This window comes from Trichoderma virens, assembly GCF_000170995.1.
Source record: "Trichoderma virens Gv29-8 chromosome Unknown TRIVIscaffold_84, whole genome shotgun sequence".
Taxonomy (NCBI): Eukaryota; Fungi; Ascomycota; class Sordariomycetes; order Hypocreales; family Hypocreaceae; genus Trichoderma; species Trichoderma virens.
Genome location: NW_014013665.1, coordinates 285,473 through 306,023, shown reverse-complemented (window position 1 = coordinate 306,023; position 20,551 = coordinate 285,473). Strand labels below are relative to the sequence as shown.

General features: G+C 53.9%; 5 protein-coding genes across 5 annotated transcripts; 3 read left to right on the top strand and 2 right to left on the bottom strand.

Annotated features, from left to right (window-relative positions):
* Positions 1-3,184: 3,184 nt before the first annotated feature.
* Positions 3,185-8,269, top strand: TRIVIDRAFT_90763 (uncharacterized protein; the record flags this gene model as incomplete). The annotated part of the gene is made up of 3 exons (XM_014097860.1): positions 3,185-6,115; positions 6,998-7,509; positions 7,577-8,269. 3 exons carry the CDS (start codon positions 3,185-3,187, stop codon positions 8,061-8,063), a joined length of 3,930 nt encoding a protein of 1,309 aa, XP_013953335.1.
* Positions 8,270-8,488: 219 nt separating this feature from the next.
* Positions 8,489-9,168, bottom strand: TRIVIDRAFT_50657 (uncharacterized protein; the record flags this gene model as incomplete). The annotated part of the gene is made up of 2 exons (XM_014097859.1): positions 8,489-8,838; positions 8,907-9,168. 2 exons carry the CDS (start codon positions 9,166-9,168, stop codon positions 8,489-8,491), a joined length of 612 nt encoding a protein of 203 aa, XP_013953334.1.
* Positions 9,169-10,401: 1,233 nt separating this feature from the next.
* Positions 10,402-13,068, top strand: YPK3 (serine/threonine protein kinase, AGC family; the record flags this gene model as incomplete). The annotated part of the gene is made up of 4 exons (XM_014098077.1): positions 10,402-10,423; positions 10,718-10,843; positions 10,926-12,445; positions 12,530-13,068. 4 exons carry the CDS (start codon positions 10,402-10,404, stop codon positions 12,740-12,742), a joined length of 1,881 nt encoding a protein of 626 aa, XP_013953552.1.
* Positions 13,069-14,158: 1,090 nt separating this feature from the next.
* Positions 14,159-16,009, bottom strand: TRIVIDRAFT_124941 (uncharacterized protein; the record flags this gene model as incomplete). The annotated part of the gene is made up of 2 exons (XM_014097858.1): positions 14,159-15,619; positions 15,761-16,009. Coding segments are annotated over 2 exons (1,710 nt in total), but the record flags the coding sequence as incomplete, so codon positions are not given.
* A 2,498-nt stretch (positions 16,010-18,507) lies between these two features.
* Positions 18,508-20,159, top strand: TRIVIDRAFT_59314 (uncharacterized protein; the record flags this gene model as incomplete). Its single annotated transcript, XM_014097857.1, has 2 exons — positions 18,508-18,707; positions 18,779-20,159. The coding sequence occupies 2 exons, from the start codon at positions 18,508-18,510 to the stop codon at positions 20,157-20,159; spliced, it is 1,581 nt and encodes a 526-aa protein (XP_013953332.1).
* Between the last annotated feature and the right edge of the window lie 392 nt (positions 20,160-20,551).

The window sequence follows — 20,551 nt, the reverse complement described above, 5'->3', positions numbered from 1 at the left end:
CTGACATGACAGAACAGAATCATTTGACAGAATTGAACACGGCTGGCTAAAGTGCAATGAAGAGAGTGAGGAAAATGAGATCCATAGAAATGAAGGTGAGAAGGGGGGTGGGTATGCTGTTGTGTGTTACTTTGGGTCTTGCACAGTGGTATCAGAAGATGAAGTGTAAAGCAGTAGTAATAATACAGCATAAACGAATCTACTGGCGTCTGGTGTTAACAGTCCAAATCTTCATACTCGTACCTGTCTGGGCTCGTATAATAATACTACGGTACAGTACTGGGGGACCCCCCTCGCAGATCCTCGCAGGCCAGGCGGAAATTATTCACCAATTTCGCCGGCAAAAGGTGTACGCCGTCGTGCATGCCGAGCAGCCAAGTGCTACCTACCTAGTACTAACATAGATACGATATGGCCTTGAAATTCGCTTCTAGTGAGTGCTGATGAGGGAACTACCTAGGTGGGAAAGGCCGGGGGCTCTATTTATATACCGAGGTGGACATGCACGATTAAGTCCAGGTAAGCATCGCCACGGAACGCTTCTCCTAGGTGCATGTAATATGTAGTTAGTACGTTAAGGAGGGAGTGTGAGCGCAAAAAGGGTGCATGCGGATTGGCTCTGGAGGAATATGCAAGGCACGCGTCAGTAATATGACGGCAAGGCACGGGGAATATTCATGTTGGGGGTTTGCCATTTTCTCACGACGGTTTCTTCTTCTTTTTTTTTTTTTGCTCTTTTTTTTTTTTTTTTTTTTTTTTTTTTCATTTCTCATTTCTTCTTTTTCTTTCTTCTAGAAACACAAAACACCTACGTATATGAATCCCTGCTGGGAGATCGCGCGATGGCTGGCTGCACAAAAGACCGCAAGGGTCATGGGAGTTCAAAAGGGCCGTCTGGCAGCTAGGCTTCCAGCAGTCTTCTGTTTCTGTTCTTCCTGCTAGGGGCCCCTGGTCCATGCGTTATGCTCAGTTCCATCCCGAGCGCATGGATCGCCTAGCGCCCCGTGCGAAAGGGAGCTTGGTACTAACCTGTAGTATCTGTAGTACCTGTACACCTTGACTCAGTAACACTGCAGACTCGGATGCAGCGGTGCGTGGCAACGGCGCTTTTAGTGAGAAATTGGTGGTGAAACGTTAGAGATGCAAAAGAAAATGGCCGGCAGGTACTGGCCAGTTGGTTGGAAAAGATTTGATGCCATGCGCATGTCAGCCTTGAAGGATCGTGGTGGCAATTCGTTGGACGCCGGTTGCGCATGTACATCTACTCGCTCTATCGACCTGCCCTTGTACTCCGTACAGTACCTGTATTCTCGGCTTGCTGAGCAGGGTGCCATCAGATGGATCTCTCTGGATTCTGCGACGTTTCGGCTAGCATCTCTGCCTTATGCTCCAAGCGAGCTACACAATGGTTGGGAGATCTGCAGTATTCACCGTTGTCAAGATAAATGCCATCGATTCGTACTGATGGATACGAAACCATCGTTTCAATTTTCCCAGGCCGCAAGCATTGCCACGTTCTCAGGGGACCTGTTTGTGGAAATGCAAAGTATTGGCGCCGCTGGCGTCATGCAGATTTCGGCAATAGGCCGGTAGCTCGGCTCCAGCCTCCCTTGGGTTAGCAGCTTCGGCACCACGAAATGCCAGCAGAGCAGGGCACCTTCGCCTGAGGAGAACCTAAGGTACCTAGGTACTATAGGTAGCATGTTCTCATTACTCGTCGTCCCAGAAGTAGGCCATTCCAGCTTTTCATGTGCATGCCAACTGCTCCGTACTTGAATCCTGAAACCATGTGATGCAGATCAAAAATTTTCTCGGCTGTTTGTTTGTTGCATGGATTTGATGTCGCATCTAAAATTTCAACGTACGGTAAACCTTGTTGTTTGCTAGCCCTGTCCTGAGGCTCTTCTCTTGGGTACTTTCTGGGCCAGTACATCTGCGCAGGCTGGCCAAAGTACCTGTACTTCCCGTTGCTGCTGTCCTCGAACGAGCCCACGTATCGACTCGTACACACCTTGCCCTGACAAGGCTCGAACTTGTCATCCTCTCAATCCGGCCTCATCGCCCATACAGCAACTTGAGCACACACCCCCTCCAATCGTGGACGGGCTGATTTTTTTTTTCGGGGTTGCCGCTGATCGCCCATCCTTTCGGCTGTTGTTTGCTTCGTGCTGCAGGGCTTCTGCTCGCTGAAGCCAGTGGAGGCTAGTCGCCAGCTCGCCACGCCAACCTTGGAAAAAACCCACCGCTTGGAGCTACCCCACGTCAACGTCAAAAGCTGCAGCATCCATACCGTAGCCGGACTGATTGTCTAATATGGTGGGTGTGTGCATGTGTGTGCGTGTCTGTCTCTTTTGCGCAATGACCCTGTGGCCGTCCTTCGACCCTCCCTCATCTTCCCTCGAGCTGAACAGCCTGGACTCGATTTGATCTGCTCACTAATCCTCGAGGTCGCAGAGCAGAGACGGCCTGGGACACCCCTTTACGCTTCCGACCCCAGCTCCTGACGTTATAGCGTTGCCCATAGGTATTGCTATATCCTCTGTGAGAAACCTCTCCGCCACTTTGCCGGGCTGTCGTTGTTTGCTAATAATCTCGACCTAGCCTGTTGGCTGCCGGCACGCGACCGCTACTGCTCTGGAACAAAGCTCAGCAACCTTAAACGGTGGCCAAGGTCGTTGCGGACTCGTTTTTCATTGATTCTGTTGCCGACGTCAGCATTGCGAAGCTTTGCACCATCTCCAAGCTTTCGCTCCTTTCTACGAAATAGTCGGTGACAGTCGGCACCGCCTCCATCACTGCGACATCCCTGGCCCGATATCGCTTACCGGCTGCATAATTCCGAAGCGTTTTTGTATCAACCTTGTCGCCGCGAAAACGCAGTCGACCTCCGTTGCGAAGAATATATGCGAAGCTGCTACTGTATGAGCAAAAGCAGGGCATCCGCTAGCTTCATCCGAAAGAGCATGGTCCGGGGTTTATCACAACACTACCAAACTCAACAGCGACGGCTTACAACTCTCAGACGTACACAAAAACCGATCAGTTGAAGGCAGCGTGGGAGAGAATCTCTCTGAGGCTGCTTGGGAACGTGCGCTGCTGGTAGCCGCAAAAGGCTTCAGCGCGCCTTGAACAGCTCAACGCCCCGAGGACAGCCGCATCCAGATCCCCCCGGCCGAGCATCACGATGAGACGCAATCGCTCTCCGAGTGCGCCTTCGCACTACCGGGCGCTGGGGCATCAACATGGCAACGGCGTGGAATCAGATCCAGTCTCTCTCATCCGGTCTTTCAATGTCGAAAATAACCCTACACGCCCGATGCGACCATCCCCGCTTACCGCCTCGACCATCAGGGACATGCCATTGGACCTGGTAGATCGCATCAGAAGCTTTCCCCTCTTTCTCTCCGCGTCGGAAGAGTTTTTAGTGGCAATTGGCAATCACTTGAAACCACAGGTACATGGACCCAACGATCACATTGTCACCGAGGGGGATGACGCAAAGGCCATGTACTGGCTGGTGCGAGGCGTTGTCGCAGTCACATCTCGAGACGGCGAGGCCGTTTACGCAGAACTCAAAGCTGGCGCCTTTTTCGGCGAGATCGGAGTGCTCATGGACATGCCCAGGACCGCCACCATCGTCGCCCGAACCAAGTGCCTATTGTTGGTGTTGAAAAAGGAAGATCTGCAAACTGTCATGCCAAGCTTTCCAGAGATGGAGAAGGCGATTCGACAGGAGGCGCAGGAAAGACTAAGCGTTCTCAAGAAGAAGCGGCTAGAACGAGGCGCTACTCTCAAATCCCCAAAGAGCGATTTCGTTCCGCGTACTACGACGCCAGGCGAAGTGTCGACCGGAGAGACAGGGGCGATCAAGGATGGCGCGGTGATCAAGTCCAAGAAGCGGAAATCTCCAAGCCCCAGCGTAATCGAAGATCCGGCCCTCGGCAGCGCATTAGGCAGCGGCTTTGTCAACATCCGAAAGACGCTCAAGGAACTCCCTCTCTTCACCTCTCTGCCGCCCGATATCCTTCACTTTCTAGGATTAAGCGTCCAACCCAAAACGTACCCGCCCTTCACCGACATAGTATGCCAGGGCACCCCTGGTCACGAAATCTTTTTCGTCGTACGAGGCGAAGCAGAGGTTATTCATCAGCAGCCGAAGACGGATAAAGAAGCAGAGAGCCTGACCAGGTCGATCCAAAAAAGACCACGGCTGAAAACTGGACAGTACTTTGGAGAGGTTGCGAGCCTGGGTCTGTCTCGTGGGCGAACGGCAACAGTCAGGTCGATCACGACAGTGGAATGCTTAATGATACCAAGTGAAACGCTGGATGAACTGTGGGCACGATGTCCCCCCGATATCAAACTACAGGTGGAACAAACAGCATGGCATCGCTACAACAACCGTGACGAGGATGTCGACATGCTCGACGCAGACCAACAGGGCAAGACAAGCAAGTCAGACCCCCCAACACCGAGACTCGCCCGGCTTAGTCTTCCTGATGACAACTTCGCGACACCTCTCAAGCCCATAGCTGGGACTCCCAGGGATGATTCGGACGTCATGGAGCCAAAGGACCCCGATCCGTTTTTGAGCGTCGATATGGAAAATCTGAGAAACCGAAGGCGCCATTCCATAGCACCGCCAACCACGCCGACCGAGGCTTCTTCGACGACGCCCACTCGACACAATGGAGCACGGTCCCCGTTAGCAGAGCCGTCATCTCCCATTGCCTGGACTGCTCCGGACTTTGAATCTGATGTACCTGCAAAACGGGCCAAAACGGTGTCTAACCGGCCGCGCTCTCTCCAGCCCTCGTCTATTACAGACAACATTCTGGTACAAATTTTTCAGTATGCTGAAGTTGGTGAACTTTTGAGGCTGCGGAGTGTCTGTTCTCACTGGAAGACGCTCCTCACCACATCCCCAAAGCTGTGCACATATGTCGATCTTTCCCATTATAACAGGAGGGTTACCGACCAGGCTATTATCGACATCATTGCGCCGTTTGTTGGGACCCGGGCTCTCGTCATGGATCTAAATAATTGCTTCCACATTACTGACGAAGGATTTTCGGTGCTGTGGCGGACTTGTGGTAAGAATGTGCAGAAATGGAGGATGCGCTCGCTGTGGGACGTTTCCGCGAACCAGATTCTCGAAATGAGCGAGAATGCTAAGGGTCTCAAGGAAGTCGACTGGAGCAACTGCCGAAAAGTTGGAGACAACCTCCTTGGCCGAGTTATCGGATGGGTTGTTCCCGAACCTCCCCCTGTGAGCAGCAGCAAGGTTGTGATATCTAGCTCGGGGAAGAAGGCGAAGGAGAAGGCAGCCCAGCAGCCTTCGCCTACTATGCCAGCGCCTGGAACAGTTATTGGTTGCGCCAAGTTGAACACACTGAATCTCTCATACTGCAAACACATTACTGACCGATCAATGGGCCATCTCGCTGCCCATGCCTCGAGCCGGCTCGAGTCTTTGTCTCTCACTCGCTGCACATCGATCACGGACGCGGGGTTTCAGTCGTGGGCTCAGTTCAAGTTTGAGAAACTGACACAACTCTGCTTGGCAGACTGCACCTATCTTTCGGACAATGCCATTGTGGCACTCGTCAACGCAGCCAAGAACCTGACCCATCTCGACTTGTCCTTTTGCTGCGCGCTTTCTGACACGGCAACAGAGGTCGTCGCTCTTGGCCTCCCGAAGCTGCGTGAGTTGAGGCTGGCGTTTTGCGGCAGCGCTGTGAGCGATGGTAGTTTGGAGAGTGTCGCCCTGCACCTTAACGAGCTCGAGGGCCTCAGCGTTCGAGGATGTGTCCGCGTGACGGGCAAAGGCTTGGAATACATCCTCAGGGGCTGCACACGCCTTAAATGGGTTGATGTCAGCCAGTGTCGCAACCTGGAGCCCTGGCTTCGAGCAGGCAGCGTTTCAAAATGGGGGTTCGACAGCAGGGCCGCAAAGACGGAGCTGATGTCGGTGAATAGCTGGCCTACGACGGCATTTGACAGCATGCTTGGAGAGTTACCAACGCCGCGGAAGATGAGCGTAGCAATGCTCACCACACCAAGCTTCTTCCCGAGGCCCGGTGCTACTCTTATGGGCAGGAAAAAGAGGTCGCCTGTCAAGTTTGTGGTTGAAAAAGGACCTGACGGGCTTCGATAACATGGGTTATCATCATAGTCATCATCATTACCATCATCATTGTTATCCGTATTATTAGCGAAAGCATGACTATCCATCTTGATGCCTCATGGGGGGTTTTTCTTCTTCTTTTTTTTCTCGAGGTATGCCATATGGCATCACGCAACATGTATTCACACTCATGGGAGGGGTATGACGGGGAGCTATTACTGGTTGAATTTTTGGATGGCTATACTACAAAAACATATGGGTACGAAATAGGGGTGGTGAGCCGGTCACTTGGGCTGAACAATCTGACGATACCCCCCGTGTTGATGCATTTTTTTTGGGCGGCAGTTAGATGGTAACATGTATGTTTTGGATAGCACTTAATTGCATATTGAATGATCACATGGAAAGGAAAAGTACGGCTTGACAAGATGGAACTCGTACTCGTAGGGGATACGCGGAGTTTGGCGGAGTTCGGAGCACCGAAGTCCAAGCTGGGAGAAATTTGAAGCCATCACCGGCATTAGTAATCGGGACCTCCAAGGCTCTACCTACAGCATCTAAGGGTAAGCTGTGCTTTGGTGCTTCGGCGCCACTGCCGGAGCCTTCTACAGGCTTCCAACACGTGACGCGGATTTAGGTATAGCAGGTATCCGGCCAACGTCATGCCCGGCTTTACTGCCAAGAGAGCTGTATATTATACTGGAGCCGGCGGCAAAGAGTTTCTTACTCATATAATTCACCAACTGCGTCTCCCCGCATTGGACAAACCATTGCTCTTCATATCACCGTCTATCGACACAGAACTTACATCTCGACAAACCCCAAGGACTAGCGATCCCAGCTATGTCATTTACGCTGAGCATTCAGCAGGGCCCTGCGCGCATTGCGCAGCAGCGGCTGCTCCCTGCACTCTCGAAATCTGCGTTCCGGACGTCGATGCGAAGCTTCCACAACCAGACTCCCAAGCCGACCAGCGCCTTCTTCACCTCTCGCGTGGCCTCAGCGACGACTCGCCATGGCTTTGCGCGATCATACTACCAGGAGGCTTCCACCCGACACCAGGCGGCGGCAAGCGGCACAGGACTGCGCAAGCTGCTCGTCGGAGGCGCCATCTTTGGCGGTACGCTGGTTGCCATCAATGCCGTCTTCAACCGCGAGACAAGAGAGGACGGAGGAATGCCGCTTTTTGAGCGGGAATACTTGAACAACACATTCTTGCACACTGGTCTTGGCGTTGGCATTATCGGATTGACGGCGAGACAGATGGTGCAGACCGGGTTTGTGTACCGGTTGATGGTGACGAACCCGTGGGTTGTTGGGCTGGGAGGATTGGCGCTGAGCTTTGCCACGATGATTGGAACTCGATCCATTAGCCCCGACAAGTGAGTATTTACCTTACCATTCCACCATGGAAGAAATGTGTCGTTTACTAACGTGCAAACTCGATAGCTACGTCCCCAAGTATGCTCTCTGGACTGCTTTCAACGCCACCCAGGCTGCCTTTGTTGCTCCCCTGTTGGCCTTTGTCCCTGGCCCTCTTCTTGCTCGCGCTGGTCTCTACACCATTGCCATGATGGGTTCGCTGTCCGTCGTTGGTGCCACCGCGAAGCAGGAGAAGTACCTTTACATCGGTGGACCCCTTCTGGCCGGTGCCGCCATCGTCGCCGCCTCTGGTCTTGCGCCTCTTATTATCCCCGCCACCGCTGTTCGAACACTGGCATTTACTGAGAACATCTGGTTGTACGGAGGTCTTGCCGTCTTTGGCGGCTTCACCTTGTACGATGTGCAGAAGGTGCTGCACCACGCTCGCCTTGCCCAGGCTGGTGTGATTAAGCGGGATCCCGTCAACGAGAGCATTTCACTGGAGCTGGACTTTTTGAACATTTTCATCCGCATGGTGCAGATTCTCATGCTGAACCAGAACAGGAGAAAATAGAGGAACGGAGTGCGGAGACAATTGATTGTGGGGGTGTTTTATGGGATTTTTTTTTCTTTTAAGAAAACTTGGTTGCGAGAGGTTATAAACTCCGCTCATTGGATGAAATGTTATGAAATATTCTTCTACGGAAGCAGAGAGTTTCCATTGTATCAATAAGTGAAGACAATAATAAAAAAAAATCATTAATAAAAATAACAAGTGAAACCACAAAAATAAGATTCAATTGTTGCAGTGTATTGATTAAGCTACATGACCCTTGGTTGAACTTGCAATGAGTGCGCTGTGAATGTGCGAATATATATACAAATGGGTATACTGTGAAGAATGTTGAATTACGTATTCTCATGGACAAATTTTCTTCGCCTTGTCCATGATTCCTCTCTCTTCCTTGTCTCTTTGACCTTCATCTCCATCTCGCCAACTTACTCGAGAGCCTTGAACGGCCTCAAGAAGTGGCTCGGGCACTCATAGCCCGAGGGGTTCTTATCGAGGTAGAGCTGGTGGTACTCCTCGGCGGTCCACCACTGGCCGGCGGGCGCAATCTCGGTCACAATCTTGCCGTCCCACCACTGTGCGTTTGCCTGCTGAGTGACCTCGCGGGCGATTTGCTCCTGCTCGGGCGAGTGGAAGTAGATGGCAGAGCGGTACTGGGGGCCGGTGTCGGGGCCCTGGGCGTTGAGGGTTGTGGGATCGTGCATGCGGTAGAAGAACTCGATGAGCTGGCGGTAGGAGACTTGGGTGGGATCGAAGATGAGCTCTGCAGCTTCGGCGTCTGCTTATATTGTGAGCATTAGTTGAGGCTATCATGGGGAGATTGGTGTAAAAGAGTCGGAGACTTACGGCCAGTCTTTCCGCCGCAGACGGCGCGGTATGTCGGGTTCTCCAGGTCGCCGCCGATGAAGCCGACCTTTGCGTCAATCAGGCCCTTGCCGGAGAAGTGTCTGCGGTAGAGATGCTCGGTGCCCCAGTAGCAGCCGGCGGCGACGGTGCAGCGCTGGGCGCCCTCGGGGATGGCGGGAGCTGCTGAGGAGGATTCGGGGGCGATGGAGAGGCGGGAGGCGGTGGTGAAGGGGCGGGAGAGGCGGGAGAAGATGTTGAGCATGATGGGCGATGGTTGTTTGTGAGGTTATGGGTGGTGTAAGTAGTGAGTTTGGGTGAGTTGGTTGCTGGAGGAGGGGTTGTTGTGAGCTTGGTTTGGTGTTGGTTTTGTTTGGGTTGAGGGTATAGGAAAGGGCTGGATTTAAATAGTCTCCAAGAGTAATTGTTAAGTTATATAATTCCCACTCGATATTACAAAAAGGCAGAAAGAGTCGAGTCTAGACACACAAAATGACCAAAAATCCCCAATGAGGGGCTAAAAAAATATTCCATCGATTCGGGGCTCCAGTCTGTGAGAATCAGCACGGCATCGCGTGCATGACGCAATAGGACCCCTTCACCAACTCGGTACTAGTGAGAAAACAGAGGGCAATGACAAATCCCGGGCCGTGTTTCGTAACTGTTTAGTGCTGGGACTTGTGGGGGATTTGAGCTGGGCTGCTTTTGTTCAGGGGATTGTCTAACGAGTCCCTTGTAGAGGCTTGATTGATTATGCACCCCGTATTTTGGGGGCTTTTTGATGGGAGCTGGAGCTGTCGATTTGGAGTTGCATGAGCAAGGGTGGTATGTAGAGCTGCTGTTGGAAGATGGTGGTATATTACAGCGTCATTGTTCATCTCTGACTTGGAGTGAATCGCCATCATGGGCAACACATGATTCATGACGCGTCGCTCTAGATATATGTGACAAATGAGAGAAAAGCCCTCATCAATGCAGTTGCACGTAGTCTCAAGAGGCAATTCAATGCCAGGCAGTGCAATTCCCCCAGCTCGCCGCAATCAATTGAAATCCATGGATCTACTACTGCCCGTACAGTACAGCCTCAACCAGCATTCCCAGCAACCAACACCACCCACAACCACTGGAAATTGGCTGCAAATTAGCGCCACAGCACCCTCCTACAGCGCCTCACAGGCCTCCAACCCCCGCTTGCAAACCCCTGTGCCGCCCCCGCTCCCGCTCCTGTGGCCACTGCCAGCAGCCGTCACATCACCATCAAACCTGATCCCAAAAGCCAATTCCACCTTGATTCCATCTCCAATTCCAAACCCATCCAACCCCGACCTCGACGCCTACGCCCGCCCGATTTATTCCAAATCCGAGTCCGAATCCAGTTGCAAACCCCCATAATCCGTAACCAGATTCGAGTCCAAAGCCCAGCTCGCGCACCGGTTCGGCGAACTCGAAATACCTTTACCCTGCTGGATCGTGCAGCCTCGCTGCGCCGGTGCAAACCATGTCTTGGAACCTGACCAAAAGTGAGTCTGGCGATTCCGCTCTACATCTTCATCCTGGCCAGTTCGCAGTTGCGTCTTCGAGTCTCTGCCCATCTCTGCCATTTTACTCGTCGTCATGCTTTCAATCGCTCAAAATCTGCCTACGTGTCTGCTTGTCTGTGCGCAGAGACTGGCCTGGTGGCTGGATCTTGAACCCTGAATATCCTCAGCCTTACCCCCCAGCCTCGGCCTCCAGCCAGTTGATCCACCAATCCACATGCTGCCTCCGTGGACATCTTGCCTTGTTTGCGTCCTGCTGACAATGACGCTTCTCAGAGCTCAAAGAAACCCACCTGGGCTTCTCGAAATCGTCAACGCCCTCCACCAAGGACAAGGCCAAGGATAAGAGTGGTACCACCACCCCGTCTGACGTCAACAGCATCGCCGATGCGAGAGCCTCCGGTACGTCCATCAGACATATTTCTCTTTCTTCTTATGTTACATCTTATTCTCTAACTTACTTCTCCATCTCAACCAACAGAAGACCTCACACAGGCGCCCGTCGTAAAGCCCCCGAAACCTGGCATCCTCGTCCTCACCCTCTACGAAGCCCGCGGCCTCTCCCTACCCGAAGAGTATCAAGATGCCTTGGCAGCGGGCCACTCGACCGGCGCACACTCTGCCGGAGATGCGCTGAGCGGCTCTACGCGCCCGGGAGCGTCCACTCGAAATGCCTCTGCCTTCTCCGGCAGCCTCGACAGACCGCAGACATCCTCCGGGTCGGGCTTCAAGGGCATCCCGACCAACCACGGCCGTGTGTCGGGCAAGTACATGCCGTATGCGCTGGTGGATTTCGACAAGAACCAAGTCTTCATCAATTCTGTTGACGGAAACCCCGAGAACCCTGTCTGGGCTGGTTCTAACACACAGTACAAGTTTGACGTGTCTCGTGTTGGCGAGCTGACCGTCCAGCTCTTCATGAGAAACCCAGCGGCCGCTGCAGGCACAGGCAGGACCCAGGATATTTTCTTGGGCGCCGTTCGTGTAAACCCCAGGTTCGAGGCCGTACCCGATGCCGCGCCGGCGGGCAAAAAGGGCCAGGCCGACAAGCCGCAGGGTCAAGGTCACAGTGGACTGGGTTGGTTTGACTTGCAGAATGGAACAGGAAAGCTTCAGATAGGCGTCAATTTCGTCGAAAACCGTGTCGGCAAGCTCACCATCGACGACTTTGATCTCCTCACTCTCGTTGGCAGGGGTAGCTTTGGAAAGGTCATGCAGGTTCGGAAGAAGGATACTGGCCGCATCTACGCTATCAAGACGATCCGAAAGGCCAGAATCATCACTCGATCTGAAGTGACACATACCCTCGCCGAACGCTCCGTGCTCGCCCAAATCAACAACCCGTTCATCGTCCCATTAAAGTTCAGTTTCCAGTCTCCCGAAAAGCTCTACTTCGTCCTGGCCTTTGTCAACGGCGGAGAGCTATTCTTCCATCTATCTAAAGAAGGGCGCTTTGACATTAACCGCTCCCGCTTCTACACTGCAGAGCTGCTCTGCGCGCTCGAATGTCTGCACGGCTTCAACGTCATCTATCGAGATTTGAAGCCCGAAAACATCCTCCTCGACTACCAGGGCCACATTGCCCTCTGTGACTTTGGGCTCTGCAAGCTAGAGATGAAGGATGAGGATTCTACTAACACCTTTGTCGGCACTCCCGAATACCTAGCGCCAGAGCTGCTCAAGGGCGAGGGCTACGGCAAAACGGTGGACTGGTGGACGCTGGGCGTGCTGCTGTACGAAATGCTAACGGGTCTACCGCCCTTTTATGACGAGAACACGAATGAAATGTATCGCAAGATCTTGACGGCTCCTCTCAACTTCCCCGGCTACGATGTGGTGCCTCCGGCTGCCAGGGACCTCCTGACCAAGCTCCTGGATCGAAACCCGAGCAAGAGACTGGGAGTCAACGGCTCTACTGAGATCAAGTCGCATCCCTTCTTCCACGGCATCGACTGGAAGAAGCTCCTTCAGCGCAAATACGAGCCGACGTTTAAACCCAACGTGGTATGTGTCCCGTTTGATTATTATGCCGAAATGTCCAAACTGCGTCCTCTCAGGTGGAAGGTGAGCTCACAACGTATTCTCCAGGCCAATGCTCTCGACACGGGCAACTTTGACGATGTCTTCAAAAACGAGGTCGCCCAAGACTCCGTGCCCGACGACTTCGTGCTGTCGAAGACGATGCAGGACCAATTTGTCAACTTCAGCTACAACAGACCCGTCGCGGGACTAGACGACGCAGGAGGCAGTATTAAGGATCCGTCCTTCCTAGAGGCCTCGGAGACGCGGGGACGGAGGTAAAGAGATGGGATGACGAGGGATGGAAGACAGACGCGCGATGCATGATTGACTAATTTTTCTTTTCTCTTCTTTTCATCTTCTTCTGATCTTCTTTCTTCTCTCTCGACTTGGCTTTGGCTTTTTTTTATAAGGGGGGAAACGGGCACGTAGACGTGTCGGCAACGCATCGAGCATGGATTCGGTCGCATATGTGGAAACTTGGGAGTAAAGGCGGGTTTTGTTGCATTTTGTACGAAAGACTTTGTTTGTTTGTTTGTTTTTTATATATACATACAATCTTGTTTGACGACACTGCGGTGCATTTAGCATAACTAAACCATTCTTGCACGGCTAGGACGATCTCTGAAAAACTCCCTTCTTCCAATCGTTGTTGAAAAATCAAACATACAGTCGTAGAACGTAGAACTTGAGACGTGAGATTCAAAGGCTGAGAACGACATTATCATCATATACACCAGGAGATTCTCAAAAACAAATTGTTCCCATATGGTTGGGGTGAAACTAGCAAGCGAAAGAAAACGAACAGGTCCAAACTTCATACGCTCGTGTGCCGTTGAATCATTCGATCGTTATTTCATACGAAATCGGGTGAGAAAGCATGAGAGCATGAGAGAGAGAAAGGAAAAAAAAGAGAGGACATGAGAGGGCGAGAGGATCAAGAGAGCAAATCCCATTTTACCAGGACCGCCGCAATCGCAACAACGCATCCAACCACATTGTCGCGCTAGGACTCGACAAAAGTCGGGGTAGTCCATGTGATCCTGTAATCAAATCCATCTCTTGATCCCGCAAACGAGAAACGGATTATCCGAAAGCTCAGGTGAGGGCATCTCGCAAAGGACCATGATCCAAGCATCAGGTCAAGTGTTGAGTTGAGCAGGAATAATGCTGGGCACTAGCGCGGAGCTGATTGAGGCGACACTCCCCGATGTGACACCTCACCGCATCACCGACGATTTTTTACGTGTACGGAGTAATGCAGCCCGCGTAAGAAAAACTCCGTTGACCAGTGTGTTACAGTTGCCAAGACACGACGACGCTTAAATGTTTGGCAACCACTGGCATCCGTACCGAGGATCCTTGATCCCGGTTCTCAGTCACATACTTGCATGCACCATTCTCGATTCTGCCAGTACGAGGCGAAAACCATGTGGCCGTTGACGCACCGCATCTGTGTGGCATGTGCTCATGTCGTATTGTCTCACCGACTTTAAAGAGAGATTGTGAGGCCAAGAGAAGAAAGAAACCTTTGAAAGAAACCACCTGGGAGCCCCCAAACCCTGTCAAGTAGAACTGGCTGTTATTAAAACGAAAAATAGTGAAGAAATATATAGGAAAGTGTTAAAACATGTGGCAGAACAAAAATATAGAGGTATCGCTTTTGGGTCATTCGTGACGGGCTAGTGCAAGCTCTCGCTCCAACGTTGATCTCCAATGTATCAAGTCTCGGTCCTCATCCTCCCAGTAGGCTAGCATGCCGACGGTTTTGTAAACAGAATCCTCCCAGTCGGTGGGCATGGCGCAACCGGCTTTGGCGGCCGCCAATAAAACCAAAGCACTTCTAGTGCAGGCTCGTATCATGAACATGCTTCCATGGTGCCGGTGGTGGAAGCCAGGTTTGTTTACATGCACCTGATGCATGTGTGTCTCCAGCCCGCGTTTGGCAAACTCTGCCACGGTGGGCTTAACAGGACGCCTCGCGGCGTGAGCACTGATGCTGGCCATGACAAAGGGCCAGTATATCTGCTCAAACAAGTTAATCATCCGCCCTCGGAGGACCGACCGACATATACCATCCTCCTCCACGGGAGTATGGATGGAGAGGTCCGCGGGGAGGCTTTCCGACCATTCCCGAACCTGAGCCTCGTACTCGGGCATCATGTCCAAAAGCGCGTCTAGCAACATAGAATCAGAGGCATAGCGCTGACGAAGGTCCAGCGCCTCTCTGGAAAGACGGCTAGTGAGGCGGCGAAGCGAGATTTCGGCCAGGTAGAAGAGCCAAGCGGCACGAGCACGCTGAGTTTCGGTGTCGGGGCCGTCCGGAGACTCGGCCGGGGCAACCGGAGGTGCGGGGAAGAAGGGCGGATATAAGGTGCTGCCAGAGTGGAGGATATCGAAATCAGGAAGGTCTAGCTCCTGTCGTAGCTCTCGTTCCGACTTCCATGCGGACCAATAGACGGCTTGCTCTTGGGTGTCTTGGCGGCCCATCTCCATGGAATCCAGTGAGGTGTTGGAGTTCTGGGCCCGAGCCAAGAAGGGGAAGTGTTGGCAGGCGGCTAAGGCCTGAGAGAAGAAGCGCCAAGCGTAGACGGGCTGGAAGACCATCATCAGATAGACGCCCGACAGGAACAGACACTGCGCCCCCACGATGTCGGAGCGTACAAGCAAGATGCCAATACGCTTCTGGGCGGCTTGGAAGAAGATCTGAGAGTCGTTGTAGGTCTGAGTGCCCAGTTTGGTTTCCCCACTGGGGCCAAAGGGCGTGGCAATGCAGCCCAGGGCGCATATGATGAGGGCAAGGCACGAGGCGGGAGACCAGTCTATGCCATCCAGAAAGGCGTTGAGAACCATGCGGCGGGCCAAGACTTCGTCAAGGATTGGGTTTTTGCAGTGAATATGAAGAAAGAAATTGTCCAGCAATCTGTAAATGCGGTGGGAATCCATGTCGATGAGGCCAGCCAGCGAGGCTGATCCGGAGGGAGGGGTTGAGATGGCATCGGGAGGGGCGCGATATGAGGCTGGCGAATGGTGGTGGGTACCGGAATTCTGGAAGGCCGGCCACTGCAGGATGTGGTCCACACGCTGAGGCAGCAGGCTGCTCAGGTCCAGATCGTCTTCCAGAGGCCTGAGACCCGAGACGCTGCTCACACTGGAACTCTGGCCGTGGATTCCGCCGCTGTCAAACGCCCTGGATCGCGAGAGTGGGGGCAGCCGGTGCTGGCTGGAGAGGCCCGAAGCTGGAGCCGGGGCGAGAGCCGACAGTGGCGCCGCAGCGTCGGAGGCGCCTGGCAAGGGGACAGCATGCCGCAGTAGACGCTCCAGCTCGTCGATACGATCGAGGATCTTCAGGCTGGCGGGGTCGAAGCTTGAGAGATCCACTGGGGACTGAATGCACGTGGCGCCGACGCTGACACAGTAGCTACAGGCGGGCTTCTTGTTATCGCACTTGGTCTTGCGGGCTCTGCAGACCTGGCAAGCCGTGTTGGCTCGCTTCCGGGGATAGAAGGCAGTGCCGCGGGCGGCCGGACGCTTCCCCGGACGGCGGTTGATGCCGGCCGCGTCTGCCGGCGACAGTGGGCCGCTGGCGTTGACGTCGCCGTCGGCATCCAGATCGTCGACATCCGGGGCGAGAGCCAAGGACAGAGACGAGGCATCTTGGCCAGGACGCGCCATGGCGTTGGCGGCATGAGTACCTGCCACGCCGTTACCATTGATGGAAAAGCTACCTGTGCCCTTGCCCGCGCCCGTGCCCGAGCCTGAGCCTGAGCCTAAGCCTGAGCCTGGGACTGAGCCTGTGCCCGAGGAAGCAGAGCCAGGTCCAGAGGCGCCCGTATATGCGAGGGCCGTTGCGAGAAATGGCAGCGGCTCCTGTCGCTGAGCCGTTGCTGGCCCTTGCGCTGAGGTTGGGTGAGACGGCGGCATTGCGGGTGGCGGCATGCACAGGGCCGCGGAGGGCCACTCAGGCCGGCGTCGATTGAGGCGAGAGGCAGCAAAGAGTCGCGATGCTGCGGATGAGGGGAGAAGTTGGCTCGGGGAGTCTCGGTGGTGAGTTGAACGTGATGCTAGCAAGGCGCGATCGATGCTACCGGCTGTCAGGTGGCTCCTTGTCCTTTATGATTTGGGCACGGCTTGGTTTAGCCGCCCACGGTCTGGGGGAGCCCTAAACGTCGTTAGCGGCTCGACAGGGCATTGCAGGGCTCTGCAGGGCCGCTGCAGGGCATGGACCAGCGCCAGGGCCGAAAAGGAGGGGGCGAGTCTGGGGCAGTCTGGGGACTTTGGGGCACTTTTGGGGGGGCTGCAGAGGCTCTGGGGCAAGTTGCGGCAAGTTGTAGCAAGTGGTAGGAAGATGTAGGGGGCGCCAAGGGCCGCTATTGCTGGGCCGATCGATATTCAACCGAAAGGCGCACCGGCTCGTTTCGTCGAGATGCACTGGAATTCGTTCGATTTCGGAGTAGCGCCGGGCCAACCAGAGAGGCGTCGGCCGCTTGCTGATGCTGGTGCTGGTGCTGTGGGATTTTGTTTTGTCAACGGCATGGCTCGTACCTGGTGGTGAGTAATAGTGCAGGATGGTGGTTGGTTGGTTTCGAGAGGAGATTGGATGGATGGATGCGCACGAGTCGCCGGCCTGCTTTGGCTTCGGCAAGGAGCAGAGTTTTCTTCGTCTGCGGCTTTCCCTGTCTGGCGTTTTGTTTCCCCGCTCCCGTTTCAGGGTACGTACACGAGCAGGTCCATGATCGCCTCTACTCTACTGCGTTCCGATTCCGATTCGCCGTCGTGAATTTGCCCTCGTCAATCTTTTTTTCCTTGGTTCTATTTTCATCCCCAACTTAACCTTGATGTCCTTGTCCTTGTCCTTGTCCTTGTCATCTCCCGTCTGCTAATCGTCTAATACTAACACTAATACTAACACTAATACTGCCTCGTACTACGACTGCTACTTCGCCATTGCGTTACCACGGTGTCATCCCGTCTCTCTCCAACCCCGGATGTTACCGCCACCCTTTGGGTCCATGGCCCAAATCTCCCGACGGGCGCACAGGCTCGGCTTCGGCAGATTTCATCTGCGCAGTGTGATTGACGGCTTCCCTCGCTCGTATCTTTGGGACGCTGCAGCCGTACGGCTCAATACGAAATACAATGGATGAGATCAACGCTTCGTGCTAACAGCCAAATAAACGAGGTGGTCTGTGTGTCTGGACATGCTCGCCATCTGCCCATTTTGTGCAGCCCATCGAGCCACATGAAAAAGCCTTTTCACCCCCGCATCGCCAGCAATCATCCTATGAGAACTACCAGTAGTATGTTGTTGCTAGCCCATCGCTAGTCTTGGGATTAGCTCGAACCCTCCCTCGCCTTTACCCCACGGGAGAGGCAGCGTGAGAAACCGCCATCAAGGGGAAGCAGCCAATGGCGTCTTATACGCGGCGCCATCACAACGCCTCCGTCTTACCAGTTGCTGCTTATCGCACAACTGCCGGGGAGCGTCGCCCTCCACTCGTCAGTGTGTGTGCTCTTGTGTTTGTGTTGCTGCTCGAGGGTTGCGAGAACCTCTCGTCTTGCGGCCTTCCCCATCTTTTGCTCCCCTGCATGCATCCACGGCCAGGTACCCCAGACTTCTCCAGGCTGCAAACCCCATTCGACACGGCAAGCTTGGCAGCTTTTTTGTCTTCAAGTCGGTCCCCCCTTCTAGGCCGACCAGGCCCTAGGCCCTACTCGAGCTGCTTCTTCTTTAGCCGCTACCAATCACGGAATCGGTCCGAACTCTCCACAGGCTCCTTGCTGCAGTGCAAAACCAGACAGGATGCATCAACACCATCGACTGAGTCTGAGAACCCCATGCACGATGATGACCGCAATCGCTTCACACCACGGCTTGCCAAGTATATGAACCGCTGGCCGCCTCTGTCCCAATTGCCCTTCTCGCTCTTGCCAAGCTGTCGGTCATCCCATAGCCTCTGCTTGTTTCAGAACTTCCAGAGTCGGTGGTAAACAGACAGACGAAAAGACAGACGAAAAGACGGACAAGAGTTTGCCACTTCGCCATCATGGGCTCTTCTGACGATGAGAAGCGGTCCGGCGCGCCGCTGGAGACGCGCATTTCCGCCATCGACGACGTCAACCCCAAGGACGACACCGTGCGGGTCGACATCCAGAAGGAGCATGAACTGACGGTCAAGGAGGTCTTTGTCAACCACCCCGCCCTGGTCTTCTGGGCCTTTTACTGGGCCATGACCGGAGTTGGCTGGTAAGTCTGAGAATGGTTTCTCCAGATACCAATCCTTGATTCAAGCCTCGATAACTAACCAATCTCTCCAGGGGTTTCGACGCTCAGGTCAACGGAGGCATGCTCTCTGTTGAGCCCTTCCGCCGTGACTTTGGCTATTATTACAATGACACAGACGGCTGGGTTATCCCCGCTGACTGGCTGAGTGCCTTCAACACCATCAGCGGTGTCGGCCAGTTCTTTGGCGGCTTCGCCTGCTCCTGGGTCGCTGACCGCTGGGGTCGCAAGGCGGCACTGCTCGTTGGCATCGCCATTGTCACTGGAGGCATCTTTGGCGAGATGTTCTCCACTGTCAGAGCTGCCTTCCTCATGTCCAAGCTCATCCTCGGCTTCGGCCTGGGCTTCTACCTGACGCTGTCGCCGCTCGCCGCCTCCGAGTGCGCCCCTGTTGCCTTCCGTGGTATCGCCACTGCTGGTGTGCAGTTCGGTATCGGCTCCGGCCAGCTGCTGTCCAACGCCGTCATCAAGGGTTTTGGCGAACGCACCGACCACTGGGCCTATCGCGCTCCTTTTGCTATTCAGCTCTTCTTCTGCTTCTTCCTCTTCGTCTTGCTCCCCTTCTGCCCCGAGACGCCGTGGTATCTTGCCCGCACTGGCAAGCGTGAACAGGCTCTCAAGTCTCTCCGACGCCTCTACGGGTCCAATGTCGACGTCAATGCAAAGCTTGCCACCCTCGAAGCTACCATTGCCGAGGAAGAAGCCGCCGACTCTGAGCAAGGTTCCTTCGTCCAGTGCTTCAAGGGCACCAACCGCGTCCGCTCCTTCATTAGCATGGGCGTCTTTGTGTGCCAGCACTTTACCGGTATCATCTTTGTCATGGGCTTCTCTACCTATTTCTTCCAGCTCGCCGGTCTCCCCAAGGAAAAGAGCTTCAACCTCGGCATTGGCGTCAGCGCCTGCGGATTGGGAGGCAACATCCTCAGTTGGATCATCATGAACCGAGTTGGTCGCCGCAACATCTTCGTTGGGTGCATGTGCATCCTGACCGCCATCCTCTTCCTCATCGGCATCATGGACGTCGTCCCCACGGGCGCTGCCAAGTGGGTGCAGGCCTCCCTCACCGTCGTCTACGCCTTCTTTTACTACGTCGGCCTCGGCGCCATGGCCTTTGCCATCCTGGGAGAGGCAAGCAGCACTTCCCTCAGAGCTCCCACCATTGCCCTGGCCACCGCCACTCAGGCTGTCATGGGCATCATCTTCAACTTTGCCATCCCCTACATGGTCAACCCCGACGAGGCCAACCTCCGAGGCAAGGTCGGATTCGTCTTTGGCGGCCTGGCTCTCATCGCCACCACCTGGAGCTGGTTCTACGTTCCCGAGCTCAAGGGACGTACCTTTGACGAGATTGACCGCATGTTCCAGGCAAAGGTCCCGCCCAGGAAGATGGGCAGCTATCACCTGTCTTCTTTCTAATGATTGTGCGTGTGCTTTTTTTTTGAGGAGGAGGAGGAGGAAATCCCGGGTTCGAATGCTGCTTTATGGGCAATGATTGATGACATGTTGATTTGGGATTTGGGATTTGGGATTTGGGACTTGGGACTTGAGCTTGCCGTCTTTTGAATGATACTTTATGGCCACGATTGATGAGATGTTGGTTGAAATTTTGGCTTTCTCGCCACTACTATACCCTCCGTAACAAATACAAACATTGGTGTTTTAACAACTATATTATTTATCCATTGTGAAGAACTAAAAGCCTATACCGAAATAGTTTTGATCAAGCCAAGATACTAGTTAAGAAAAAAATACTAGGAATACCAATTTTTGTTAGCCTTTCCTCTTTCTTTTAGTTTCTATGGAACAAT